Source organism: Buteo buteo, chromosome 1 (genome assembly GCF_964188355.1).
Source record: "Buteo buteo chromosome 1, bButBut1.hap1.1, whole genome shotgun sequence".
Taxonomy (NCBI): domain Eukaryota; kingdom Metazoa; phylum Chordata; class Aves; order Accipitriformes; family Accipitridae; genus Buteo; species Buteo buteo.
The window spans coordinates 84,186,369-84,211,275 of NC_134171.1; the positions used below are offsets into that span (position 1 = coordinate 84,186,369).

Here is a 24,907-nt window from a genome sequence, read left to right on the forward strand (position 1 = left end):
TAAAATGTTGGCTTGATGAATTATATAATTTTCCTTGCCTTGTAAACAAATTATTCCTGCAAGGTATGGTCCAGAGTGAATATTTTGTCTAGGTTTCAGAGGAGAAAAGCTTGGATCCAGCCAGAGACTGTGAAACAAATTGCATTTCTTTATAAATTGGAGCAGGTTTCTCTGTGTTGCTCCTTCTTAGACATATTTCAAGGACTGCTTTTTCAGCTTACTCAGTTATTATTTTCACTTCCATTAGCTACGGATTTCTTTGCTAAAGGTTTTTTTGAGGGTAGGTTGGAACTTTTTGGTTTTTGATCTGTTTTGAGTGTTCCTACCGCTAAATCTGGTACTTGGATATCTCCATTATTTGTCCAGCTATGGACACAAATAATCGTGGGTGGAAAACGGTGCTCAGAACTATGGGGGCCATGGTGGGAATGGTACCTCTTTTTTTTAACCTGCGAAAGGTGACTGCTGCTAATCTGTGTAACTAATGAAACAGGCTAAAATTTTATCTGATTGTTCCCCAGTGGAGATTTAATTTTACTTTCTTTCCCAAGTTATCACGATGATCTGGTGTGGTGACTTGACCCTGGCTGGATGTCAGGTGCCCACCAAAGCTGCTCGATCACTCCCCCCCTCAGCTGGACAGGGGAGAGAAAATACAATGAAAGGCTCCTGGGTCGAGATGAGGACAGGGAGAGATCACTCACCAATTACCGTCATGGGCAAAACAGACTCGACTTAGGGCAAATTGACTTAGTTTATTACCAATCAAACTGCAGTAGGGTAATGAGAAATTAAACCAAATCTTAAAACCCCTTCCCCCCACCCCTCCCTTCTTCCCGGGCACAACTTCACTCCCGAATTCTCTCCCTCCTCCCCGCCAGTGGTGCAGGGGGACAGGGAATGGGGGTTGGGGTCAGTTCATCACACCTTGTCTCTGCCGCTCCTTCCTCCTCACACTCTTCCGCTGCTCCAGCATGGGGTCCCTCCCGTGGGAGACAGTTCTCCATGAACTTCTCCAACGTGGGTCCTTCCCACGGGCTGCAGTTCTTCACGAACTGCTCTGGCGTGGGTCCCTTCCACGGGCTGCAGTCCTTCAGGCACAGACTGCTCCAGCGCGGGCTTCCCACGGGGTCACAGCCTCCTTCGGCCATCCCCCTGCTGCGGCGTGGGGTCCTCTCTCCCTGGGCTGCAGGTGGAGATCTGTTCCCCCGTGGACCTCCCTGGACTGCAGGGGGACAGCCTGCCTCACCAGGGTCTTCCCAAAGGGCTGCAGGGGAATCTCTGCTCCGGCGCCTGGAGCATCTCCTCCCCCTTCTTCTGCACTGACCTGGGGGTCCGCAGGGCTGGTGCTCTCGCATGTTCTCACTCCCCTCTCTGGCTGCCATTTCTGTGCCCCAGAGATTTTTTTCCCCCTTCTGAAATACGTTATCACAAAGGCGTTCCCACCATCGCTGATGGGCTCGGCCTTGGCCGGCGGCGGGTCCGCCTTGGAGGCGGCTGCCATGGGCTCTGTCGGACACAGGGGAAGCTTCCAGCAGCTTCTCGCAGAAGCCACCCCTGTAACCTCCCCCCACCTACCAAAACCTTGCCATGCAAACCCAATACAGCTGGTATGATACAAGAAATTTTAATGGGTTTGCAGGTGCCTACAAATTTTTGGCTTTCTCCACTTCAAGTTGACTCCTGTGGTATATTCTATCTTGTTCTGCTACTGTTTTCTGAGCAAAATATGCCAACTTTTTTATTTTGATGACTATTTTTTTTATTAGATGACTATATGGATGTGTAATCTTAAATCAAAGACAACAACTAGAGTCTTGCACGTCAGGTAATGATCTTTATTAAAATTTTCATGTTTTGTCGATTTTGTATCGTAAGTGCAGAAATAGAACTTGCCTATCTTTTTCAGTGGTGTGTGCAACGTGAAGATTAGAATATTTTCACCTGAAGTTTTTTAAAGTTTTTACTTAATTTTAATCACCTCTTGTAGACTTGCTGATCTGAGCGTCTCATTTCAACTCATAACCTTGAACAGTAGGTTGCAAAAGTTAACTGTTTTTATTGTACCTGTGACTTTATGACACTTCAGACGCATTGTCAACCCTTATACGTAAGCGTAAAAATCTTTCATCAAGGTTGCTAAATATGAGACGACTGTGTGTTTAGAATGAGGTTGGGAAATAGTTGCTCAGTAGCTCAAGGAAAAGTAGCATTTGAGCATATTAAACCTGCTTTGTTGCACTGGAATTGAATGAAAGTATTTCTCATGTACGGGAACTGTACATGCAAATCTTGCTTAGGTCTCATAGTTGGCAAATTTGGTGACCATGAAGTGGATTTTTCCCAAATTCTTATTGAATTTGAATAGTCTGATATCACTTCCATGTCTGACAGTTCCTGCATTCAGCAGACAAACAGCACAGCTGAAGAACAGTAGCCCTGTTCAGCAGACCAGCCTGGGTGTCTTTCTAGGCAGAAACAATAATCGCAGTGAAAAAATAGATGGGTACTTTGTTCTCTTCTGTCCCCAATGAAGCTTTGTTCCAAAGCCTTAATGGCACAACAATACAGCGTGTAGTGCCCCGGGAGTAGTTCCACATAAATTGTTTAACATCTCATGATCTATTAGGCTTGGGTTTGTGAGGAATAACCAAGTTTGAGGAGCATTGTCCCAGGCGAAGTGTGAACGTGGCATTCTGCGGAAGCAGCGCCAGATGCCTTTGTGCGGCTGCTGATAGGTGAGCTTAAAAAGACGCTGAAGTGAATGGAGTTTCAGTGCAGTAAGCATCTGTACCGGTGCATAGAGAAAGCTTGGAAATCCCGAGCCGTGCCGTCGGAGTGCAACAGCATGGTTTCCATCGCTCTTGACGGTACGGCGGGCCCTGGTTCTGGTACCTTTCTTACAGTTCATGGGATGTTCATTTCTGTGGGGCTGTTGCCTTAATCCCGCAAAGCACTTCAGCACAGGTGACTTCTGGCCTTGAAGCAATTCAACCGATAGACCTTGAAGGCCGTGCTGAAGTGCTGTGCTGGTTTGAGTCCTGTGTCAGTAGCTCCACTGGTACGAACAGGAGAAAGGCACGATGAGATAGCACAGTGAGCGGAGAGAACTGATCGGCCGGGGCCAGAGGGGTGTAAGAGCAAAGTCTAGATTGCAACCGTAAGGTGCTTGCGGGGTGGGGTTGGAAATCAATCGAAGATCGGTGCAAAGTCTTCAGTGCATCTTTGATAGGGACTTGAAGGGTGGTGTCAGAGAGAGGTTGTAGAATAGAATAGGTTGTAGAATAGAATATGTATTTAGAATAGAATATTTCTCTTGGAGGGGAACTTCACTTGGAGGACATCACTAAAAACATCTGGAATAGACAGATGTTGTTAGCAGAGTGCTAACTTTAAATGCTTTCCATTTCACGGTGAGTTTGTCTCCAGTGTATTACTGACACATACATCACCAAAACGTGCTTGGAAAGAAAAGATTATTCTCGCTTAAGAGCAAGAAGTACTTCCGCAGGAATGTGATATATGGAGAGATATTCCCGTAACTGTGTAAATGCTTCTCACTCAGGATAAAATAGTATTTGATGTTTTCTACCTTTTTATGAATGGCAAGTAATCAGTTTATATATTGAAAAGCCGCAGTTGGGTTTTAGAAGGAAAGGCGGTCCGTCTCCCACAACATATACCTTCCATGTCATACAAGCTTTGAGAATGCCTTCTGTGGCCTTCAGCGAATGGTATACGTTATACTTAACCGTGCCTAGGGAAGTGGATTTTGAGACCTTATTAGGGTGAAACAGAGTCCTGAATATGCGTTCTCCTGTCAGACAAAATAAGTGTTTCGGTTAGCTTAGAGGTAAAGGTGAGTATGTGCCTTTTCTACATTTTGAATTTGGAAAAGGCTTCCTTTATTAATGGATTAATCTGCCTGATGCTTTGCTCTGCTTAATACGAATAGCTTGTGCAACTAAAATAAAGTTTTGTGCAACATTTAAACTGAAAATAGAACCATTCGAAAAGATAGAGCGCTCTTTTAAACGGTGTGTTATATGGATGAAAACATAAGACCCATCTGAAGAAAATTCAGCTAAGCCTAGAATGCAAAACGCAGGCTGAGTCCCCGATGCAGTTCAGCAGATGACTCCCGTCCCTCGGATGCGTGACCGAGAAGGTGTGACAGCGACGCTCCGAGTGGGCTGCAAGGAAAGGAGGGATGCGTCCTGCGCCAGGCTCTCTTCGTCCCTGGCATGGTCGCTATCGTCTTGAAGCGCAGGTCTGCGAGCAGGCTTCGGCGTGCGAAGCCCGACGGCTCGGAGCTTCCCTGGCTCGAAGCCTCGTGGTTTGCACGGGGAGCACCCGTGCTCTTGTGCCTGCCGAGACCGGCTCGCGGTTCCCGCTGCTGCACTGGAGAGTGCTCGCTTCTACGTGGGACCTCTCTGGTGTCCGGTGGCAAGAAGGAAAAGTTGGGTCTGCTGGGCTTTGGGGTAGACCTTGAATTTTGCAGACCTTTGAACCTTAGCTCAGAAGCTAAGCCTGAGAGCCTACTAGCATGGAAAGAATGTGAGCAAGTCTGGGCTTGAGCGTAGGCTTGGGCCCGTGCTTCGCTGACAATGTAGGCAAGCCCAGGCACCCTTCCTTGACTATTGTGGGCACTGAACTACAACCGTGATGCTCCGACTACTCCGTTTCATGGCTTATTCCTATTTGTATTAAAGGAGTGGGCGCGTAACTGTGATCATCATACTATAGTTTGACCCGGGACGGCCGCTCTGGACTGTGAATAAAACAGTGAAACAGCAGAAGAAAAAACCTCCGTATTTTGCAAGTTTTGTTTGGATTGCCCACCTCTTTGCCAAAAATGCAATGTATAATTTTTGTTGAAAGGGAATACGCTGCAAAACAATGCCGTGGAAACCCCGACTGTATCTTACAGTGTCAGAATCTTGTCCAGACACTGAATAAAGGGAGATCATGTCTCCAGCTTTTAAAATAATTACTCAAATTAAAGATCAAGCTAGAAGAGCCCAGAGCCAATGCAGTTCACTGAACATTAGGTATACAACTTAATTTATTAAAAAGCATTGCAAAACCAACTGAAGCTCATCGTGCTCAAAATATATCTCCCGGCAAGTAACCTGAATGTCCTCTGAGCCTTCAGCGGTGGAGAAATGTGGGAGTGCATAGAGATTTCTGCAAACTCTGAAAGTTTCTGTAATTACTTTTCTACAAATGAAGCCATCTTTCTTGAACCTGTTCCTGCCTTTTTAATTCTAAATGATGAATTAGACACCTTTGCGTTAAGTATTCCTGGTACAATAACCTTGTGTTACAAACAGCTTAGTATTTTCGGGGGGGGTGGGAATATTTCGGGGGGGGGGGGGCTTGACTTGTCACTCAGTCAAGGCACCTCGTGTTTTTCATGAAGAGGTCAGCACGCTTCTGGATATGACTCTTACTTTTAAAATTGTCAGTAATGTCTATGAAAGGAGTCTTGAACTGTGGTATCGGCCCAACTTTTCTGGCTCTCTTCCCGGACCAGTTATTCCACTTAGCAATAAAAAAAATGCAAGATAATGGGTGCAGATAACTGGGATTTAATATTACTGTAGACTATTTTCCTTATACCTTTAAAGAGCCATGTTGCAATTAGATGCTGGGCATAAAGCTGTTCTTTGTTAACAGGTGTCTCCAAGAAATTTGTGATTACATGAAGAGGTACAAGCTGGGTTCAGTGATAGGTGGTTATACCCTGTATTTAAGAAAGTGCCTGCAGCTGATGGTTAAGGTGGGTGTGACTTGGCCAGAGTCACCGAGGAGCACCTTTTAGTCTCTTTTGCTTACTGAGGCCCTTATCACCACAAGGACAAAAGGCAGCTTGGTGTCCAAACTCTGTTGAAAATTAGCTGGAGTTGGCCACCGTTCTACCCTCTTCTGGAACGGAGATTTCTAGGTAAAGGTGACTGGTGAAATTTGCAGATACCGACTGGTGTAAGTATAGTACCCAGGAATACTGGTCGGAAGGATTTCTGTTGAGTTGGGGGTGAATGGGAACAGCTACGGAGGGGCCAGGGGCTGACCCAGTTGGGCAGGTTATGCTCGATGGGTGCTGACCACGCATGGTGCCTTGCGTTGCCCTCTCCATCACCAGACATGCTGGCTTGCTTTGTGGCCACACCTGATAGGCCAAACAGCAGAACTGATTTTCATCTTTTATTTACTTATTTATTTCTTAAAAATCAGTAGGTCAGTAAAACATTCCCTTGGCCCTGTCAGTCAAAAAAAGGAGTGTAAAAGTTGCTTTATGCTGTTGTGCTTTTATGTATATATGTTACCCAAGCAAAGAACTGTTTGGCGCCTGTTACAGAAAGTTGTTTTTCTGAGGTTTCTTCCCAAAGAATGGCTGCCTCCGGTTTTTTTAGGCAAATGCATGTGAAAAAGAGGATGAAAGCAGACAGTGGGCGATCAACATGAGCAAATTAGCCTGGTCCAGTATGCTCACGTATCAGATCTTAGCATGCAATTCCTGGCCTGTTACCTTCATAACTTGACTCTCATGGGTGCCACACGCTAATTCTCGTGCTCTACTTAACATCAGTCTGTACGTCGTTTCGTTGTAGGCTATATATTAGGTGGAGTGTGTTAACATTAACTGTGGCTCTTGAAGGTGCTTCTGAGTTTACAGCTCATAAAGCAGAAGTAGGAACTCTTACTTTAGACAGTTTGGGAAGAAGAGGAAAGAGAATGAGGGAGCTATAAAATATTTTTTTATATGGCTTGCTCATGTTAAAATGCCATGGCTTAAACCCTCGCTGATAAAGGGCTGAGTTGCACAGGAACCTGGGAAATCTCTCCTTTCTGAAGAGCACATTTTAGGGACATCTGGGAAGTTCACGTTTATGGACTAGTGCCCTGCTGTGTTACTGGAGTCAGAAGGAGCCAACTACTGATACAGGGAGAGGAACTCATTCTAGTGACAAACTTGCCTGAGTGGCTGTAGAAGTGCTACAAGAGTCTGAGTAACATGAGGAGCCTTCCTTTGGTAACGGAAGATGCAAGTGGTATTAATTTTTTAGGCTGTGTCTGTCCAGAAGAATGATTTTTTTTTTTCAAAGTCCATTCCTAGAGCAGATGAGGTTTTTCAGACATTGTCTGAAAGAAATACCTATGCTAAAGTCCTGTTTTCTCTTTTCTTCCAGAAGTCTGCTTCGTCTTCTGGACAAGCTCGTTAGTCATTACACTAGTTTTTAGGTTGCTTTGGAGGACCCAGGGCCTCCTGCAACAGTGCTGCTTATCAGCAACACTGTGTTCCTACCATTTTTTTTCCCCACAAGTTGTTCTTTCATTGCAATGGGTCACTAAAAGGGAGTTCATAAGAAGTGGCTATGAACACTTTCTGGCAAGAAACTGCTTTACAACTCTTGGGTTATTGTGTTGTTCTCAGCCTTGTTTTAGGCTGATATGAGTAAGTCTGGTTTGGGTTTCCCTTAAATGGATGTCATCTAGAGGACAGTCTTGTTAAAACTTGGGAGTTGCCTGCTCAGCAGTTCAGTTATGTGCTCTTGGCGGTGGTTGGAGGATGCAGTAAATCCAGCTTTAGGGCACTTAAAACCAAGTTAAGAACATGACTCTCCCATGAAGCAAAATGCCAATCCCGTAGCAAACTCATTTTGCTGGTAAAGTGAGTTTAACGTTTCTAAATGGATTGACTTTATGCAGGATCACGCGTTGTCTGCTTATACCACTCTGCTTTTATGCTGTGCCATGTTCCTCCTGTTTAAGTTGGTGTCCTGGTGGTGAAAGAACCTGTATCGCTTTGTTCGCTGACTAATGCAGCAAAAAGGCAATCATGTGCCCCTGCCTGGTCTGGGCCAAACTCTTATTAATGGCTAATTGATAATCTGCAGGTACGAGTGTAAAGATCACGGGCTTGGTCTGCTCTTCGCTGGCACCACGCTTCGAAGTCAAGGTGGTAGGTAGGTCGCTGCAGTGCGTTACTCTCGTCTCTCTATCAGCCGAGCACGTGGAAGGGCAAGGGCCGTCCGAAGGTAGTGCTTTGCTCCGTACACCGGTGACCCGCTCCCTGTTGCCTACTGCAGGGAATTTTACCGAGAAGCGTACAAAATCTCCGTTGGCTTTCTTTGCAGGTGCTGTCGAGGGAGTGAGTGTGTGGATGAGCTCTTTTGTGAGGCTAGTGGACGTGGCAGTGAGGTTCCCCCAGACCGTCTTTTATCCCAGCGGCCGTCGGGGCTCCACGACAGCCATTGTCTTTGTCTGATAATACTGGCAAAACCACGTATGAACCTGCCCCTCTGCTACCACGATGTGAAATTTTGAGTAGCAGAAAAGTTTCCCTGCGTGTGGGTGTAAGTCTGGTTAGCGATAGCCAGGGATCAGCCATAGGTGATTTTGTCCCAGCAGCCTGATGGTAGCCCCCAGAAGGTACGATAGCCTGCTCTCCTTGAACAGGGTCGCGCGTCCGCCGTGACGATGCAGAAAGGAGCCGTCGCTTGCAGTCGCATTTCTGCTGAATGATCCTCATGGGGGTCATTCGTAAGGGACCTGCATCCTTTGGGTTCTGGGGCTTGTGCTGGCATAATCGGTGTTTTGCTGAGCACTTGGTGCTCTTGAGAGACAGAATGGCCCCCTGGGTTCACGGTGTTGTGAGCTGTGACTTACTCCTGTTGTTCTGGCTGGAGCTTAATTTGGTGGAAGTGATGAAATGCTTCGTTATTTCAGTTTATTCTCAGATGGCTTTAAAATAATTTGGTTTTGCATTTCTCTCCTCTCTCCCCTTTTCTCTCTGGAAATGTTGTTTCTTCATCTTCAGTAAACTTGCACTGGTTTCTGTTTTGTTTTGGTTTGGTTTTTTTTGGGGGGGGCAGGGGTTAGTGTTTTTTTTTTTTTTCCTTCCCAGTGCAGCTGGGGGAGGCAAAAAGGGCGTTTAGTTGAAAATTGGCTGTTTGCATTTCTGGCTATCAGGTCTGCATTAGTTTTGATTGACTATTATTAAATTAGCATTTCATGCATGCACCGGGACCAATGCCAGTGACCTTCTTCAGAAGAGATTTCATCCGATCTGCCCTGGGGAACAGTCGCTATAAAGTCTTCCGGACAAGCGGTTGTCACTCCAGTGAGGATGAGGTTAGTTTGGAGCCCTCTAGTCTCTGAAAGCCCAGTCGTTTTCTTCCTTGCCTAGTATTTTTGGAGAAGTTGTCTTTCCTCTGCCTGGATTATATGTGTATGCTGACATTTGGATTGGGTGACTTTGCCTTTTCTGTCTTAGTTTGACCAGAGAGGTTGTGAATGCCCCTTCCCTGGCAGTGGTCAGCCTGGCCTTTGGGGCTCAATGGGGCTTTGAGCAACCTGGTCTAGTGGAAGGTGTCCCTGCCCATGGCAGAGGGGTTGGAACTAGATGATCTTTAAGAGTCCCTTCCAATGCAAATCATCCTATGATTCTGTGAGTTTCACAGCTGTGTGCTCTGATCACACTCCTTTTGATGTGATCTCAAATGGTATCACATTCCTTCTTACTTTTGAGTGACTTGTCTAATTTGTAGAAATGACATAATCTTACAGGGACTTTCATCTAGTAACCAGTTTGCAGAGATTGATTTTTTTTATTATTTTTTTTTAGTTCCTTCTCCCCACCCCCAAGGTCTCTACTATTTAGAAATCAAATAAAACTCTTGACATACTCGTTGTTCTTGGTTATGTACTTTCTCCAGGTCTCAATCTATAGCTGGACCGCACACACGGTAGTCGCATGAGGATTTTGGTGATAAGCATGCTTCAGGAAGATCCTGCTGGTGTCACGCCATTCTGTGCTGCTCATTTGTGCCACATGGACTGTGTATGAGGTTGAGTGTTGAAGCAGATTACTGAAATCATCCGTGTTAAAAATATCCTTTATGCTGGATTATGTTTTTGAAACCGGCATATCGTGAAACCGCTTATCACTTCAGAAGGCCGAGAATTGGATCAGAAGTGCTGTGACTGCACTCTGTGAAGTGCTGAAAGTGCATTAGCTCCCTTGGCTGCTTCAGATATGTCCAAAACGTTTTATACAACCAGGCTTTCTGCCTCTGCCAGTCGAGCTTTGTCTGTCCTCCTCCCAGCAGAAAGCGTAAAGCCAGCATACGTTCTGTACTGCATGCTTGGCTGGGGCCTGGCCTGGCTCAGGCTCGATATTAATGTTGGTGGTCCAGAGTTTTGTGATGCTTTTAGAATGACTTCAGCATCTCAGAGATGCTTGGGGAGGTGATGGGGAGGAAAATGTGCAGCTCTAGGAGTTGTGCATTCAAAAGCATGAAGCCTGAAGGAAGGGAAAAGCTCCAAACTCTAATTACAGAAGTGCAGTGAAGATCTAAGCTGGTCTCACTCATGTTGTGTTAATTGGGGGTATTTTGTGTGCTGGGGGTTATCGTTACGGAGAAGAGACTTTCTCCCGAAACAGTCCCACGGGAGGACGAGTGCAGGAGCGCCTTGCTGGGAAACCGGGATTGAGAGTGGCGGATTGTTTTCCCGGGAGAAAACCAGATCTGGGTTAATGGTGCCACTGGGTGTGCTGCCCCACCCCACATTGTACACACTGCCTGTTCTTTCGCTGAGTGGGAAATGGACTTAAACCGAGGAACTCCCATTTCAGATAACCTTTTTCATTGGAAAGGCAGTCGGGCAGGACCGAGACGCCCACTTTAACATCCTTGTCTATCGGTAGGAAACGCTGTGTCGGGTCCAAGCTGCCCATACCTTGCCTTTTGAGGCTCCTTGTAGGCAGTATTCAGCGGATGCTGGAAGGATTTCCCACAGTTGCTGTTTCTTTGTCTGGGTTTATATATCTGGTTATTTTTATATATAGGTGTATACAGATCCCCTGTCTATTATGTACTTCTCAAGTCTTCCACCCATTTTAAAGTTGCGTGCTGAGCTGATGTGAAATGCATGCTTGTAATACTGCAGGCAGTTCTTAGTCCGTGATACCTAGTCTTATGACACAATACACTTCGGCACAGATTTCTCCGAAAGAGCTCTTACGCGAGGCTTGAACAAAGAGCAACTACTTAATAAAACAGGATTGTTTTTAAGTAGACACGGGTTTAGTTGAAGAGCACATGAAAATGCTCTCATAAATCAGCCCTCTGGAGCAGTTTCATCTAAGGTTTATTGAGCCTCAAGTCATGCGCTAAATTATAAATCTGTTGTACACTGCCTAATTTTCTTTAAGTGGGGCAAACATACGCTGTATGGCTTGAAGTCATCTTTTCACGTTAGCCTTCTTGTTTAGTCCGCTCCTGAAATGCACTCTCTCCTCCTGCCACTTTCCCATTTTTTTTAAACTACTAATAAGAATTTGCTAAGCCTTTCTTCCCAAGCAAATGTTTTGAAGCAGGTGGGGGATTTTAGGAACTTTTTCATGCCAAAATTGAACTCTGTTCTTTTTTCCACTAGTATGCAAAACAAAAAAATTGTCGAGATAGCCAACTGGATGTGTAAAACATGGTCGAGTAAGAAGTTGCCTGTAAGGCGTAGAACTGTAACAAAAATACTGCAGGACATGACATTGTCATGGTAATAAATGGCAAAATAAAGAATCAGATCCCGCAGGCTGTCTTGAAATAATAATTTTTAGGAAAAGTCCACCACTGCGTGTGGGTTTAAAACCTGACAGCATTCTGCCTCTAGAGGAAACTTTTTTGTGATTTATATTTCATGCTTTGCAGCAAATGAAGCTACAAAAATGTCTGGTTTATGTTAGCCTCAAACAGATATAATATTTGCAGGCCGAAATCACTTCTTCCCGTTGATTGGCTGATCTCATAAAGCTCCTACGTAAGTGCAATCTTGAATTCCTTTCAGAGTGTCTCTATACCCTTTCTTGGCTCTAGCTACATCAAATACAGCAGACGTATGTGGAAGATGTCAGGAACCAGGTGCTCAGCTGCAGACGTTCACCGTGTCCTGTTGGAGAGAGGACTTTAACTGAGAAGCTCCAGTTTTCAAATTAAGCTTGAATGAAATGTAGACCTCTCCTTGCTGGTATGTCTCCAGTTACAGGTCCGTGGTTTCCCTTAAGAGAAGAAATGAAAACAAACAGGCAGCTGACTTTGTCAAGTTTTTATAGAGTTGTGTCATTTTATGGTAAGCAATCTAAACATAATAAAACAATGGCTTCAACTGCTACACCTAACCTAGGGTCCAGTGCCAATATCCCCCTTGTATTTCCCTGTGTTTTGATAGTGTTGCTCAATTGTTTGTGCAGAAGAAAGCTTCAATTTCATTCACTCCCGATTATTTTTCCTAGTAGTTATTTCATTTCTGGAACGTATGCAGGTTGAAGAGTTCTTCTGAAGTTGTCAGAGATTTAAATTGAAGTCTGAATGGTAAACCTCACTTTGTCAAAATCAATTTGAATAATTCTTGAGTTGGTTTCAGGAAGGTGCTGTCACAGGCTTCACCTGTGAGTTGAGATAAACTTTTAGGTTCTTGACGTTCCAGTCAGTAAGAGTTTTTGAAAACAAGATTTAGTCAAGAACTGAGACTCGTATTTAAATCCTATAATGGGACTTAATTTCAATCCCTGAGAATACTTCTGTAGAGTGAGGCATTTCACATTAACAATGACATGACTTAATCGGGAATTCATGAAAAACCAAACCCAATAGAAGTCCCTGCCCCGTATACCTGCCCCCCCGCCCCATTTTCAAAAATGTGTCATTAATACTAAGCCCACTTAGAGTAATCTAAATAGCATGGCACAGTGCTAGTGAACAAATGCGCTACTTTTTCCAGAGTGAGATCCATGTGACTGAGACATTTCAAGCAAATCACCTCTATCGAGGTTTGTGTTCTACTTGCTGCTGCCTGATTGATCAGAGACACCAGTAGCTTTGGTTTGTGGTTTCCCCTAGGTCTTCAGAACCTGCTGACGAGACCACCCTGTCAGTGGACGGGGAAAATACTTGAGTCGAATGAATGGGCAGCAGCGTAAAGGCAAATGGCTGCCTACAGAAAACACCATCCGAAATGCTGATGGGGAGGCAACCTCTCAGAAACGAGGTTTCTGAGGGACAAAGCAGCACTGAGAGAATGCGTCTATTTAAATGACGTATTCTCAAGAACATACTGAGCTTGAGAGTGGTTTAAAAAAAAAAAAAAAAAGGTGAAATAGCAGGCAATCTGAAAAGCGGTCTTGTAGCTGTATGCAAAGACACAAAACCAGTGACACTATGTCGCTGTCATGCTTGAGAGACACGAGCAAGTGACAGCGAACCTTTGAGGTTTCACATGCCCTTTGAAAAGACAGGTAATCCAGAATGTGCTGTTGCTTCTAAGTTGGTAATAAGAGGATTAACTTGCAAAGTTTTCTTACTTTTTGTTTCCTCCTTGTTTCACTACAGCATGTGCAATTAATCAGCAACCGTGTCGCATGTATCGTGGTCCGACACGTGCTGGCAGTTCATTGGAACTACAAAATTGGGAGTTGGTACTGCAAAAAGGAAAAGCACAGCCCAAACCAAATGAACAGTCAATGCTCCCTCGAGGTTGTGTATGTTCCAGCCTTCTCCTCCGTGTCCTACATTGTCAGAAAAAACGGTGCTTTAGCACCTTGCTTGCATTTGCAGATTTTAGCCTTGTAGCTTTTGCAGTTGTCTCGCGGTTCTGTACAGGAGATGGCTGGCGTTGGTCTGGAGAGGGAAATGGCGTTCTCCATTGAGACAAGTCTGCAGGAGGGTGAAGAGCTGAGACGAGTCCTTCTGCATCTGCTCCACTCGATTGCATTGTGCAAAGCAGTATCTTGGGTGCTAGTTCCCCGTTGATTATCGAGAGTTATTTTAAAAGAAGCTGGGTTTATGTTTGGATTTAAAAATATTATAAATTTAAAAAATATTGTAGTGCAAGTTCTTTCTGCAGAAAGCAGAGGCTGCTGTCCTCCTCTGCTCCTGGTGAGTACAACCTTTTGCTGAGAAAGCATGTAAATAAATGCTGTTTTAGAGCTGACGGGGGGAAATGCATCCAAGATAAATTTTGGCAATGTGTTCTAAAAGTGCATCAACCAGACCGTGCCGAGTATAGTCAGAGGCTCGTTTTTCTGTGTGATAGAGCCCATATGCAAGTATGTGAGAAAACCAAAACGCATCTAGCCTCTAAAAAGGAATCGGTCATATAAGGTCTGTTTATTCAAGCATTTGCGTATGGGCTGAGGGAGCATCAGTTGGGACCAAGTCTCCTTCCTAGTTTCCTGTTTACTTGGCCGCTATCGTCGCAGCATCTGAATACTTCACAGGTTGCAGAGAGAAGAAATAACGTTATCTCTGCCTCTCCGCAGCCTGTTGACAGAAGAAGCCCATTTAGCTTATCGACTTATTATCTGTGGGATACACGCACACGTACACGCACGCTTGGCATCTAGCTTGGGTGGCTTGGTGAAGGCACCGGTTGTCACTGATGGGGAAGCCTTTGGCGGCTCTTCTCTCTACTGAGGTCCAGGCCCCGTGCGTCCCATCTCGGTGAGCCTCCAAGCCTAGCTGATGGCTGCGTTGCTCCGTCTGTCGTTGAAGGCTGAATGAAGTTGCTTGTCACGAGTAGCGTTGGCGGTGGAGGACGTGTCTCAGTCCGGTGAAGGACTCCGAACGCCGGGTCGGTTGACACGAGCAGCCCCTTGCACCTGGTGGGGAGCGGCGCAGAGTGGGGCCGTGCTTGTACCCGCGGCTGTTCCTCGCGAGCCACGTCGCGTTTCTTGTCGCGAGCTCCGGTCGCGATTACCAGCAGCAAAACCGCAGCCGATGGGTACGTGCACGTGGGTCGCTCCGAGTTTGTTCCTGGCAGCGGAGCGGGGGAATTGCAGAGGTGCGGGAGTCCTTTGTGTGTGGATTCAGGTGTCGTCCCTGTGGGATTGCGAGACCTGCCAAACAGCTCAGCCAGCGATCCCCGGTGCGCTCTTTACTTGCGTTCGTCGCTTTTCCTCCTCCAGCGTCCCCATCCGTCGTGCTCCCGCTCCACTTTGTGGATAGCAGTTTTCTGAGGGAAGAAGTCTTGACAGGTAAAGGATGGCCGGCTCTGAGAAGCAGACGAGGGTGACTGATTCTGCACGCTTGGGGAGATCTTATTTCGCTCGCCTTTCCCACGAACGCAGGCGGCTTCCGCGCACCTGCCTGGAAGAGCTGCGGAGCAGGAGCAGCCGCGCTGCGTGGCCGGGCAGGCGCGTTTCGGTGAGCGGGTTTGACGTGACCCCTTTTGGAGCCGGGCTGTCGGGGCTGCCGTTTCGGCCGGCAGCGTTGCTGCTCTGTGACCCAATGTTCGCAATCCTCTCTCCTCCCTGAAGCCGTTGACACACTCTGCGCCCTGGCTTATTGCAAAAGGGTTGCTCTGTAAATGTGACTTTCACGGGGGCTCTGCATTATGCTGTTTCAGTTACAGAGCTGGCTCTGTGTTGTGGTTTTTTTTTCTTTTTCTTTGTTCATTCCAGAGTTTGCTGGAGTTTCTTCCTGATTGCAAAAGACATTTGAAACGGGCAGAATCGTAAAAGCTTATCAGCAAGTAATAACTCTCGTTTCTTGCTCTCCAGCGACACTAACGCGTTTTCTTCGCTCCAGCGAGTTGCATCCCCACGCAGCAGCTCGCGCTGCCGCATCAGGCCCCCTGCTTTATTAACGCCAAACGCTCGTTTCCCTCTTCTCCCGTCATCAATTACAAAGTTATAAAAAGCGCTTGGCATTGATGACTGTCAACGTTGATGACTGGCGGGGCCGGGCGGTGGCAGCACTCCATCTCCTAGGGCTCCAGCTGGGAGGAGGGAGAGGAGGGCTGGCCACGGGTCTCTGCCTCGCTTAGGACCGGGCACAGTAAAGCTGAGCTTACTTTGCTGCTTTAGACTGCTCGGAAGATGTGTTGCAAGAGTTTGGTGCTGTAAGAAGGAGACCCGCAGGACGAATTTACACTGTGATGGGCTAAACAGAGACTGTCAGATAAGGGTAGGCAAAGGGAAGGAGACAAGGAGTTTTAAGTAGTTTTATTATTATTATTATTATTATTATTATTATTATTATTTAGCCTATCACCAACAATTGGGTTTTGAGCCACAGCGCTTTTCCTTTAGAACCCAAATCAGGTTTGCTGTGCTAATGCTGAAGGCTGAGAAACCTTGAAAGTTACCCAGAGCAGAGAGGCAAACATACTTGCTCATTTCTCAGGGTGTGCTCTGCTTGCTGGAGAATAGACTTTTCATCTTCTTTTCTGCTTTGTGCTATTTGATTTCCTTCACTTTCACCCGTTTTATACTGACTTTCCTCTCCATTATGAAGCCTGGGATCCCTGTTAGTATTAAATTGGTCTTGTTCTTTCTGCGTAGTCTGGCAGAATATTTCTGTGAGCTGTATCTGCGAGTGGTCTGCAAATTTAGGTTTGAGTTGCATGCTGTGTTGGGTAGGCTGTGTGTGACTCTTGTTAATATCCTGTTGACACATAATGTCATTTCTAAAAATGTTTGGTACCGATCTAATTATCTACCCAGAGAGGCCAATTACTCAAGCAGCTCATATTTTTTCACTTGAGTCTATTTGGTCAGAGTACATGGCTTGCTCAGATCTAGACCCTGAAAATAGAAACCCAATATTTTTTCATTAATTTTTTAGGTTTGTTCCCAAAACCTTGCTGTAGCAGTGATGAGGATGTGGATCGAGATAAAAAGTGTCTGAATGTCCCATGCTTTTTACCTTACTACAAGGAGCTGGTAAACTAGGCTCAAACTGAGGCACATTTCTGGTCAGAGGCCCTAAGAAAAACATCCACCCTTTCTTCTCTCCAGTGTGTGTTTCTCCTCCATGGGATGGTGAAAATACCTTTTCTTGCTACAGTGCTTCACGGATAGGACTCTGCCAGTTTTCCTCTGAAGACCCAAGGGGAGATTTTCTTGCTGTTTCACGTGTGTGGTGTTTGTTGGTTGTTTTTTTGGTTATGTTTTTTTCATTTCTGCAACTCCCATTTCGTGTTATTTGAAAAATCCCAGGGGGCCTGAAATATTTCCCCCGTGCCAATTCATAAAGGATGGGGTTTTTTTGCTAGATTTTGGCCTGAAGAAATCCTGCGGTAATCCGAGAAGGGCAGAAAAGACCAAGTCAAGGGAGGTGGCGCTTGGGAGTCTAATCACTAAACTCCTGCGGATTAGAGCCGGGGCACCGTGCCAAGGCGACCCAAGCTCTATTCCTGGCCCTTTAAACCCCCCAGCTCCTTCGGATCCGCTCTGCACGCGTTCCGGGGAAAGCATCAGCCTCGCCATGTGTCGTAAGCAGTTTTCCAACCCTCTGCAGCTAGAAAGCGCAGCTGTTTAAATGTGATAAAGTGATCCAAGGGAGGAAAGGTGCCGTTACTGGGAGGGCAGGGGGGGAAGCTGGGGGGTCCGTTCCTGCTGCCCGCGGCGACGTGCTGCCTGGGATATGCTGAGCAGCAAGCGGGGCACAGCAGTGGGCAGGGTGATGCTGGGAGGATGCACTGCTGTGGTGGGGAATTTGAGCAGAGATTTTGCTAGGTGGATGGCACCCGGTGAATTTTCAGCGCTGTATTCCTTGCAGGTGGTGGAAATTATTCCCTTCCTTTCCCCTCTTTTCTCCCTCTCCCCCCACCCTGCCTGTACTGTTGCTTCTCAGCTGCCTTTGCCTAAGACAGTGTGGGGAAGCTGGCCTTTGAAACTGGGATTTTAGCCTGGGCTGCGCAGCTGCGGTTGCGCACATACGCGCATGCCGAGGGGCCCGAATGTGCCAGTGCTCAGGGAACGGAGGTGAATGCCGGGGCACGTTGTGCGTGAAACTGTAAGAACAGACTTTACGGAGTAATAAAGTGCGTGCGGTTTGTGTTGGGGCTGGAAATCCGGTCCCATCTGTTCCAGATGTTTTCAGTTGTGTTTATAGCAAGTAGCTACTGTGCTGCTTTGGGGGGAAAAAATAAAATAAAATAAAAACATCGGGGTGTGCCTTCATAAGCGTTGCAAACGGGCAAAAGCATCCATGAAATACGTTCCCTTTTGTTGCCTTAGAAAAGATGCATAAATAGTCTTGAATAATTTAATGAAGAACCAGAGCTTTCAGGGAAGGCTTCTGTGTGTGTGCCTGAGTGCTGGCTTTGTGTGTTTTATGGGCAAGAAGCACATCCTACCCCTTCGTGCAGGGCAGCAGCTGCTTGTGGAACGGTACCTTTCTCAGGTCAGAGAAATTTATTCTTCAAATCCTTTGGCTTCTGGGTCTCTGGTAGACCTTGCGGGCAGAAAGAGCCTGTGTGAAGGGGAGGTGGGCCTTGTTTCAAATGTCTGAATTGGTCTGAAACTTAGGAGCTGATGCTCATGTTCATTTCTGGGCATGGTGCTGTATTATTTGCTGCCATCTCATAATCCAAATGCAAAATGTGTATTTCCACATGCTTAGTTAGTGGGTTTGAATCTGACCTGTTTTGCTTTGTTCTTTTTTATCTGTGATGTATTTGAGACTCGTTCATGGGAGCTGAGCTGTGGACTAAGAGCCAAGGATGAGGCCAGCGGCGTGCTAGTAAAGGTGCTTGAGGTGGAGGGAAACTTGGCAAAGATGGGAGAATGAAAGTAGGAGCACAGCAGCCAGAAAATGAGGGCTTTGGTGCTTTCTTTTGTGGCTGAATTTGTTTGTTTGTTTTGTTCAGGTAGGCGTCGACATGCAAGGTAGATAGTCTCACTCGTTCTGATTTCTTGGTATTCATCCGTTCAGTTTTTGTACTCTCCTGAGTTTGAATGTGCCCTTAAAAAACTGTTTGCTGCTCCTGCACTTGGAGGATCTTGCGGGATCACAAGTGGAAGCGATATGGATGTGAAGAAGTTGTGAAGGCTTCGTCTCTTTCTGTACCGAGTTTGTCCCTATTCCATCTAGGGAATATAAGGAAAAGGTGTTGTTTTTCGATCATTACCCACATATGCCTCTTTCTTGCCATTGGCAGGAAAACAGGTTACCAGCTCGGTCTCCAGTTGTATTAAGATAGAAAACTTCCACAGGGCAGCAAATGTGTGCTTAGCCTCCAAGCAATATGAGAGGAGATTCTTTAATACAGCTAGAATTTTTTTCTTTGTTATCTTATCATTTTTGTATTTACCTGTCAAAAGCGAATTTGCAGGTGAACCCTTGGAAAGCGTGCAGGGTCTTATTCTCTGGGTGAAATACAGCAGTCGGAGTTCTGGGCAGCGCCTCAGGGGGAATTTTGTGGCAGGGGCATAGAATTAGGAGTCTCTTCTATACAGAGATGCAGATAAGAGGTGGAGAGAAAACAGGAGGGGAGAGAAGGCAACTACAAAAACCCGTCCCCTAAATGGATGAATGAATGGGTGACACACATAAATGACTGCCGTGATGGTCTGACTTACTGTAGCTCAGTCTCGGGATAATCCTCGTATGTCAGATTTCTGTAAGGCCAACATGTGACACAAAGCTTGCCTCCCAACAGACAAGTGTGCTTTGCTGGTATTAAGAGGCTGCCTGAAGGCTGGTCTCCCACTGTGCATTCGAACGCGTGTCGATGTCTGCGTGTAGTATGCGTGCTTGCCTGCCTACGTGGTTCTGCAGCCGAGGTCTTTTAGAAGAACTTTAAAAGGAAACTGGAATTCTACAAACTCTTGGCTATTGTGTAGACAGTCCCAAACTTGCCTGTGTGTCTAGACGTCCTTTTTAGAAAAAAAGGAAAAAAGGAGGAGGGGAAAAAAAAAGAAACAAGAAACAGGAAAAAACCCCACAGTTTTCTAGCTGGGATTACCTTTCTCACACTTGTCACCACTGATGTCCTCTCAAGGTTAGAATTCGAGCTCCGTGAGGCCAGCTTAAACCAAACGCCATTTGAAAGGAGCTCTATGAAGGAACAGCAGGCACTGGAAGGAGAGCAGAAGTGCCCACAGGAACATGAACAACAGCTTGCAAGTTAACCTGCCCAGGACCTGGGCTGGTTCAAATAGCTCGCTCCAGGAGAAGTCTGAGCATTCCTTTTTTCTTTTCTATTACTATAGGATGGAGGACGAGGCGGTACTGGATAGAGGGGCTTCCTTCCTTAAACATGTATGTGATGAAGAAGAAGTGGAAGGTAAGAAATCTTGGGCTGCTGGGGAGAAAGGGTGCCTTCACAATTTGTATTCGTATGTAAAATCGGCGCAGTCGGATAGCAGAGAAGAAAGGTGCCTTTGTTTTGTTGAGTAATTAATCCTAAAATTGACTGAAACACCGGTAAGCTTGATCGGGGTGAAACTGACTTTTTAAAGAAACCCTCTTTTTCAGTTCAGCAGGGAATGTTTTGTCATATGCTGCTTGCACACATTTCCACTTCCCACAAAATCGTCTTTGCTGTGTCTTATATAGTGGCTCTGAAATACCGGAGCTATTTGTTTTTCTTTCCTTTATGAATATAGTTTTGGCAACGTTTGCGTATCACCACTGCACCTGGAAGGGCTGGAATACGGTGGCAGGTGTCACAGATGGAGAAGCAAACTGGAAAAACCAGCAGAATTTGTACCGAGGGGGTGGACATGAGGCGGAAAGTGGACGTTATGCCTTAGGAGGCGTAAAGAGAAGGTTTTTCCCTTGAAGAGGAACTTTTTAACAGAGCAAACAGTTTCCTCACTTTTTAGGAAAAGAGTAGATTCCTTTGCAAGTGCTTTAGTTTTCTCTCTAACTAAAAATGTTGTGAAATCCCAAACGTAAAAGGAATTTAAAGGAGTTTAGTTCAAGGTTGTTTGTGGACAATTATTAGTCTGATAGGAATGAATTATTTGCAGCAAATTCTCTTTTTCTTGTTTTATGAGGATCAGTTGACTGTGTGCTTGATAAACTAGTGGGGGAGAAGGAGGCAAGGACGATAGGGTATGTACTCTACCTAGAAGGGAAAGGAGGCCAGCATTTCACCTCACGGTGCTATCCTTCCCCTCTTGACTTAGGTATGTAATTTTATTCTAATTTCTCTATTTGCAAACAAATGCCTGTGGCTTTTTGGTTTAAAATGTTTTGAAAGGTGCAGTGTTACAGCCATGTCATTGTCACCGGTAACAGACGGTAAAGGATCAAGCAGTATGAAAGAAAATGATCTCCAAAAAGATAAATTAGAACACTTCAGCAAATCAAACCAGACATTTCCATGAGAAAGCCTGTGGTTTTTTCCTCTCTTGTATGAAGTAATCTGTGCTCAGTAGCTATAAATCATCACGTTGGGTTTAATTAGGCCATTTGCCGTCTGCAGGGTCAGAATGACAGGCGTTTTGTATTAGCCTTTTACTTGTAGAATAATTGACACTTTGGCACAGCAGAAACATTTCAGAGGAGAGAGAGGGAGAACATCTCTTACGTTTTAGTATCTTAAATGTTGCCACATGCTGTTGTGGTGTGTCTTGCCCATGCGTGACACTCCAGGAATATAATACAAATTGTTTTTTGTGAACAGCAGTGCGGGAGCGTCCTTTTCACTGTCTGCAGGTGCTGTAAAAAGGGTTGTGGTGAACACTGTTAAGTAATACTTGTACGTGTGGTGTGTTTATCTCCCTGTTTCAATGTAGATAGCCTCATTTGATTTAGTTGGGCTAACAGACCGGTTGCAGTTCATCTTGCAAGGGTAGGGAGAAGAAGAGGTGAAACGAGTATTTCTGATAGCAGACGACAGGCCCCTGAGAACTGTAGCTGCTTGTCCGAGCCTCCGGAGAGCCTTGGAGCTGTGTAACCAGCTCATTCCCTTGTTCGTGCTAAAGGCAGCGCCTTGATTCTTGCCAGGCTTCTGCGAATGACCTAGCTAAATCACAAAGGGAGCTGCCGTCTGTGGCGGGGCCGGCGCTGACGCGGGAGCATCTGTCAGTGTCACCGCGCACGTATGGTGCGTGTACGATTCGGGCGGTGAGTTGCTGCTCAGCCACTCGCTCCACTCTGCTGGAGTGGGACAGCCTTGAATTCACGGCGTACCTGGCAAATTTGGGGCGTTGGCACAGCGCAAGTAATCATTAAAGGCTTTGGCACTTGGAAGAGATCTTATTTGCCTTAGAGGGGAAGATTTCCAACCTAGACGATTCTATGATTCTGTGCATGTCCTCAGCTACATCTAACTCTCTACACATACGGGCACCCTGGATATAAGTACATTTAATGTATGTATCTATTATGCACACATGCACCCTGTGTACAGTCATAGTCTGCATGTATAGAATGAACTGTAGACTCACAGAATGGTTTGGGTTAGAAGGGACCTTTTAAAGACCGTCTAGTCCATCTCCCCTGCCATGGGCAGGGACGTCTTCCACTAGACTGGGTTGCTCAAAGCCCCATCCAAGCTGACCTCGAACACTTCCAGGCATGGGGCATCCACAACTTCTCTGGGCAACCTCCGTGCCTCCCCACCCTCATGGTCAAGAATGTCTTCCTTATATCCGATCTAAATCTACACTCTTTCAGTTTAAGAACCAATGGAAGGGCTAAAATGTCAGGTTGAAGACCTTTGGCTGACCCTTGGTGCAGATGCTTTTAAGTCTTGCTGCTAGATTTCTGCGCTGCAAGTGGAGTGGTTCCAAGGAGGAGAGCGTTCGTCTGGAGACCTGAAGGTGTTAGCTCTGAAGTGCTCTCCATTACTCCAGCCGCTTTCATGGTATGGGTATAACTTGCTTTTCTAAAAGGCTTACAGTACTTGCATCCCCTGTAGAAGAAGGTAACAGCGAGCAGAATTGTTACCTCCAGGTGTATTTTTCTGATAATTTTTATTTTTAGCCTACTTTAGTGAGGAAACAACATACATATGAAGTTGTTTGCCTCTCTTGCCTCTTCTCTCCATTTCTCTCGCAATAATTTTTTGCACCTAGCAGTCAATATTGATCAAATTTCTCGGGAAGGCTCTTTAAAGCTACTCTTAATTTCACTAAATTTGTAGGGAAAAAAAAAAAAAAAGCCCTGGGCAGAGAGGAGAGACCATTTTCTTTCCCCTCTGCTAGGGAAAGGAGAATTGTAACCTTTATCAGAAGAGAGCTGATAGTGTAGTGTTAGGGCAGTGGGACTTGGGGATTCCCCAGCTGCAGGAGTTTGCAGGAGGGGACGGGAAAACCCTACCGCAAAACTTTATAAGGTGCTTAGAAGGCAGGCTGCTTTTGTTGCTTGTGAGTGGGTTTGATTTCAAAGAGATGAAGACAGAGTTTTAAAATTGTCATTTTTGAGCATCCCTCTTTTGCATGTTCTTTGCAAGAAGAGAGAAACAGCCTGGTGTCATTTCATCGGTAGCTGGTGACCTTGTATTATGTCTGTGAGATGGAGATAGCAGCTCTGAATTACCATCTCACTCGCTAATTTGATTATGTAGTAGTGTGGGGGAGAGGGAAGGACTTTACTTTTTAAGGAGGGGGAAAAACAGGCATTTCTGGTCAGTCGGATGTTGAGACATTTTCAGCTTGGGGCAATTGTCGGTCATGCCCTTGCTGAGTAAATGTAATGTTAATAGAAACCATACATACCTGACAAAAGTATGTCCCTTTGGCCTGGTTCCAGAGATTGTTTAATGCTTCTCTAAGATGGCACCTCGGTCCGGTGGTCCTACACTGGAACGCGTTGCTATTTTATTAGTGATACCAGCTGTTGACATTTGAAAATTATTCCATTCCAGCTCACCCCCTACTGTCTTTATCAGTGAGAGGGCTCAATTGATTAATTCCGTACGTGTTAGTTATGAGGGGCTGCTTTGCTGGCCGTCACTGACGTTGCGCATAAGCGCCCAGAAATGTGACTTGGGCGAGACAAGGGATCCTGGGTCCGGTTCAGAGTGTGGAAGGAAAGCAAGCGCAAAAATGCAGGCTTTCTTGGGGGGAAATCAGGAAGAGGCACTGCCCTAAGCTGAACCTCCTGTGCGAGAAAACCATTCCCATTCATTTAGAGCACTGCACGTTCCTTTCCTTGAAGGTAATGACATATTGCTGCAATGCCACTGTTAGGAGTGCTGGTATGTGTGACATAAACAGATTACTTAATAACCAATTTTGCAAGAGGGGAAAAGTAAAGCTCCACCTTATCCTTTGAGATAAGGTATTCTTGGCTCTTTAAGCGTAACTTCCCGTGGGCTTGCTGCCGCCCTGACTTCATGGCGGGGCGGAGGATCCTTGATTTCCAGTCTGACAGCTCTGTTGCTGGAAGACCGGAGGAGCGCTCCGGCTGCGTCTATTAGGAGACGGGGACCAGCACTCATGTCAGGGGTTTCGTCCCACGTTTCAGATGCTTTGCAAAGTAAAGGTCTCGGGAGTATTGCTTAGATACCGCTGTTGTAGGAGTGAACTCAGGAAAAGATGCTGCTAGAGTGGGAACTTCTTCATGGATCCTGTTATCGTTGCGGGATTCACTATATAGAGAGCCTAAACCAGGGATTTTATAACAACTTTCCGTAACTCCTTTTTCCATTTCAGCTGATGCTCCCCACACTTTCCTCCTCCTTGCTTTCTATTCTCGACCCTGTTGTGTCATTGCACTTTGCTGGTAGAAAGCCTTGTGATGCCATAAGCCTAAGATTATTACTTGATGGTTGGATCAATGAGGAGAGAGGTTGAAAGGGCAAAGATAACTGTGAAAATCTTTACCTTTATTAACAGCAGGCAGAAGGTGGGAGAAATGAGCTGTATTTACCCATTTACTTTGTTTTCTTTTTCTTCTCTCATCCCCACCTTCAGCTTTTTGATCAGTGACTGCAGGCAGACCTCCATTTTCAGAAATAACCAGAAGACCTGTTTCATATCAGTTAGAGTTTTTAATGGCTTCTGAAATAAATATGATTAAAAAATTAATCAGATAAAATCTCAGCACAGAATGTACTTCATTAATATTCTGTGGTACCTTTAATTTATACGCAGAGATAGAGCAGGCTGTATTTTGCTTTGGTAAAACTGAGTCAGGCTTTGCTCGTGCAAAAAAAGCAA

General features: G+C 45.7%; 1 protein-coding gene across 3 annotated transcripts in view; it reads left to right on the forward strand.

Annotated features, from left to right (window-relative positions):
- SLC4A4 (solute carrier family 4 member 4) overlaps positions 1-24,907 on the forward strand; it is a 197,299-nt gene that overhangs the window by 18,330 nt on the left and 154,062 nt on the right. For all 3 annotated transcript variants that reach the window (XM_075039301.1, XM_075039311.1, XM_075039308.1), the window contains exon 2: positions 20,003-20,076. In XM_075039301.1, the coding sequence (XP_074895402.1) occupies positions 20,003-20,076 (74 nt within the window). The remainder of the gene's footprint in view (positions 1-20,002; positions 20,077-24,907) is intronic.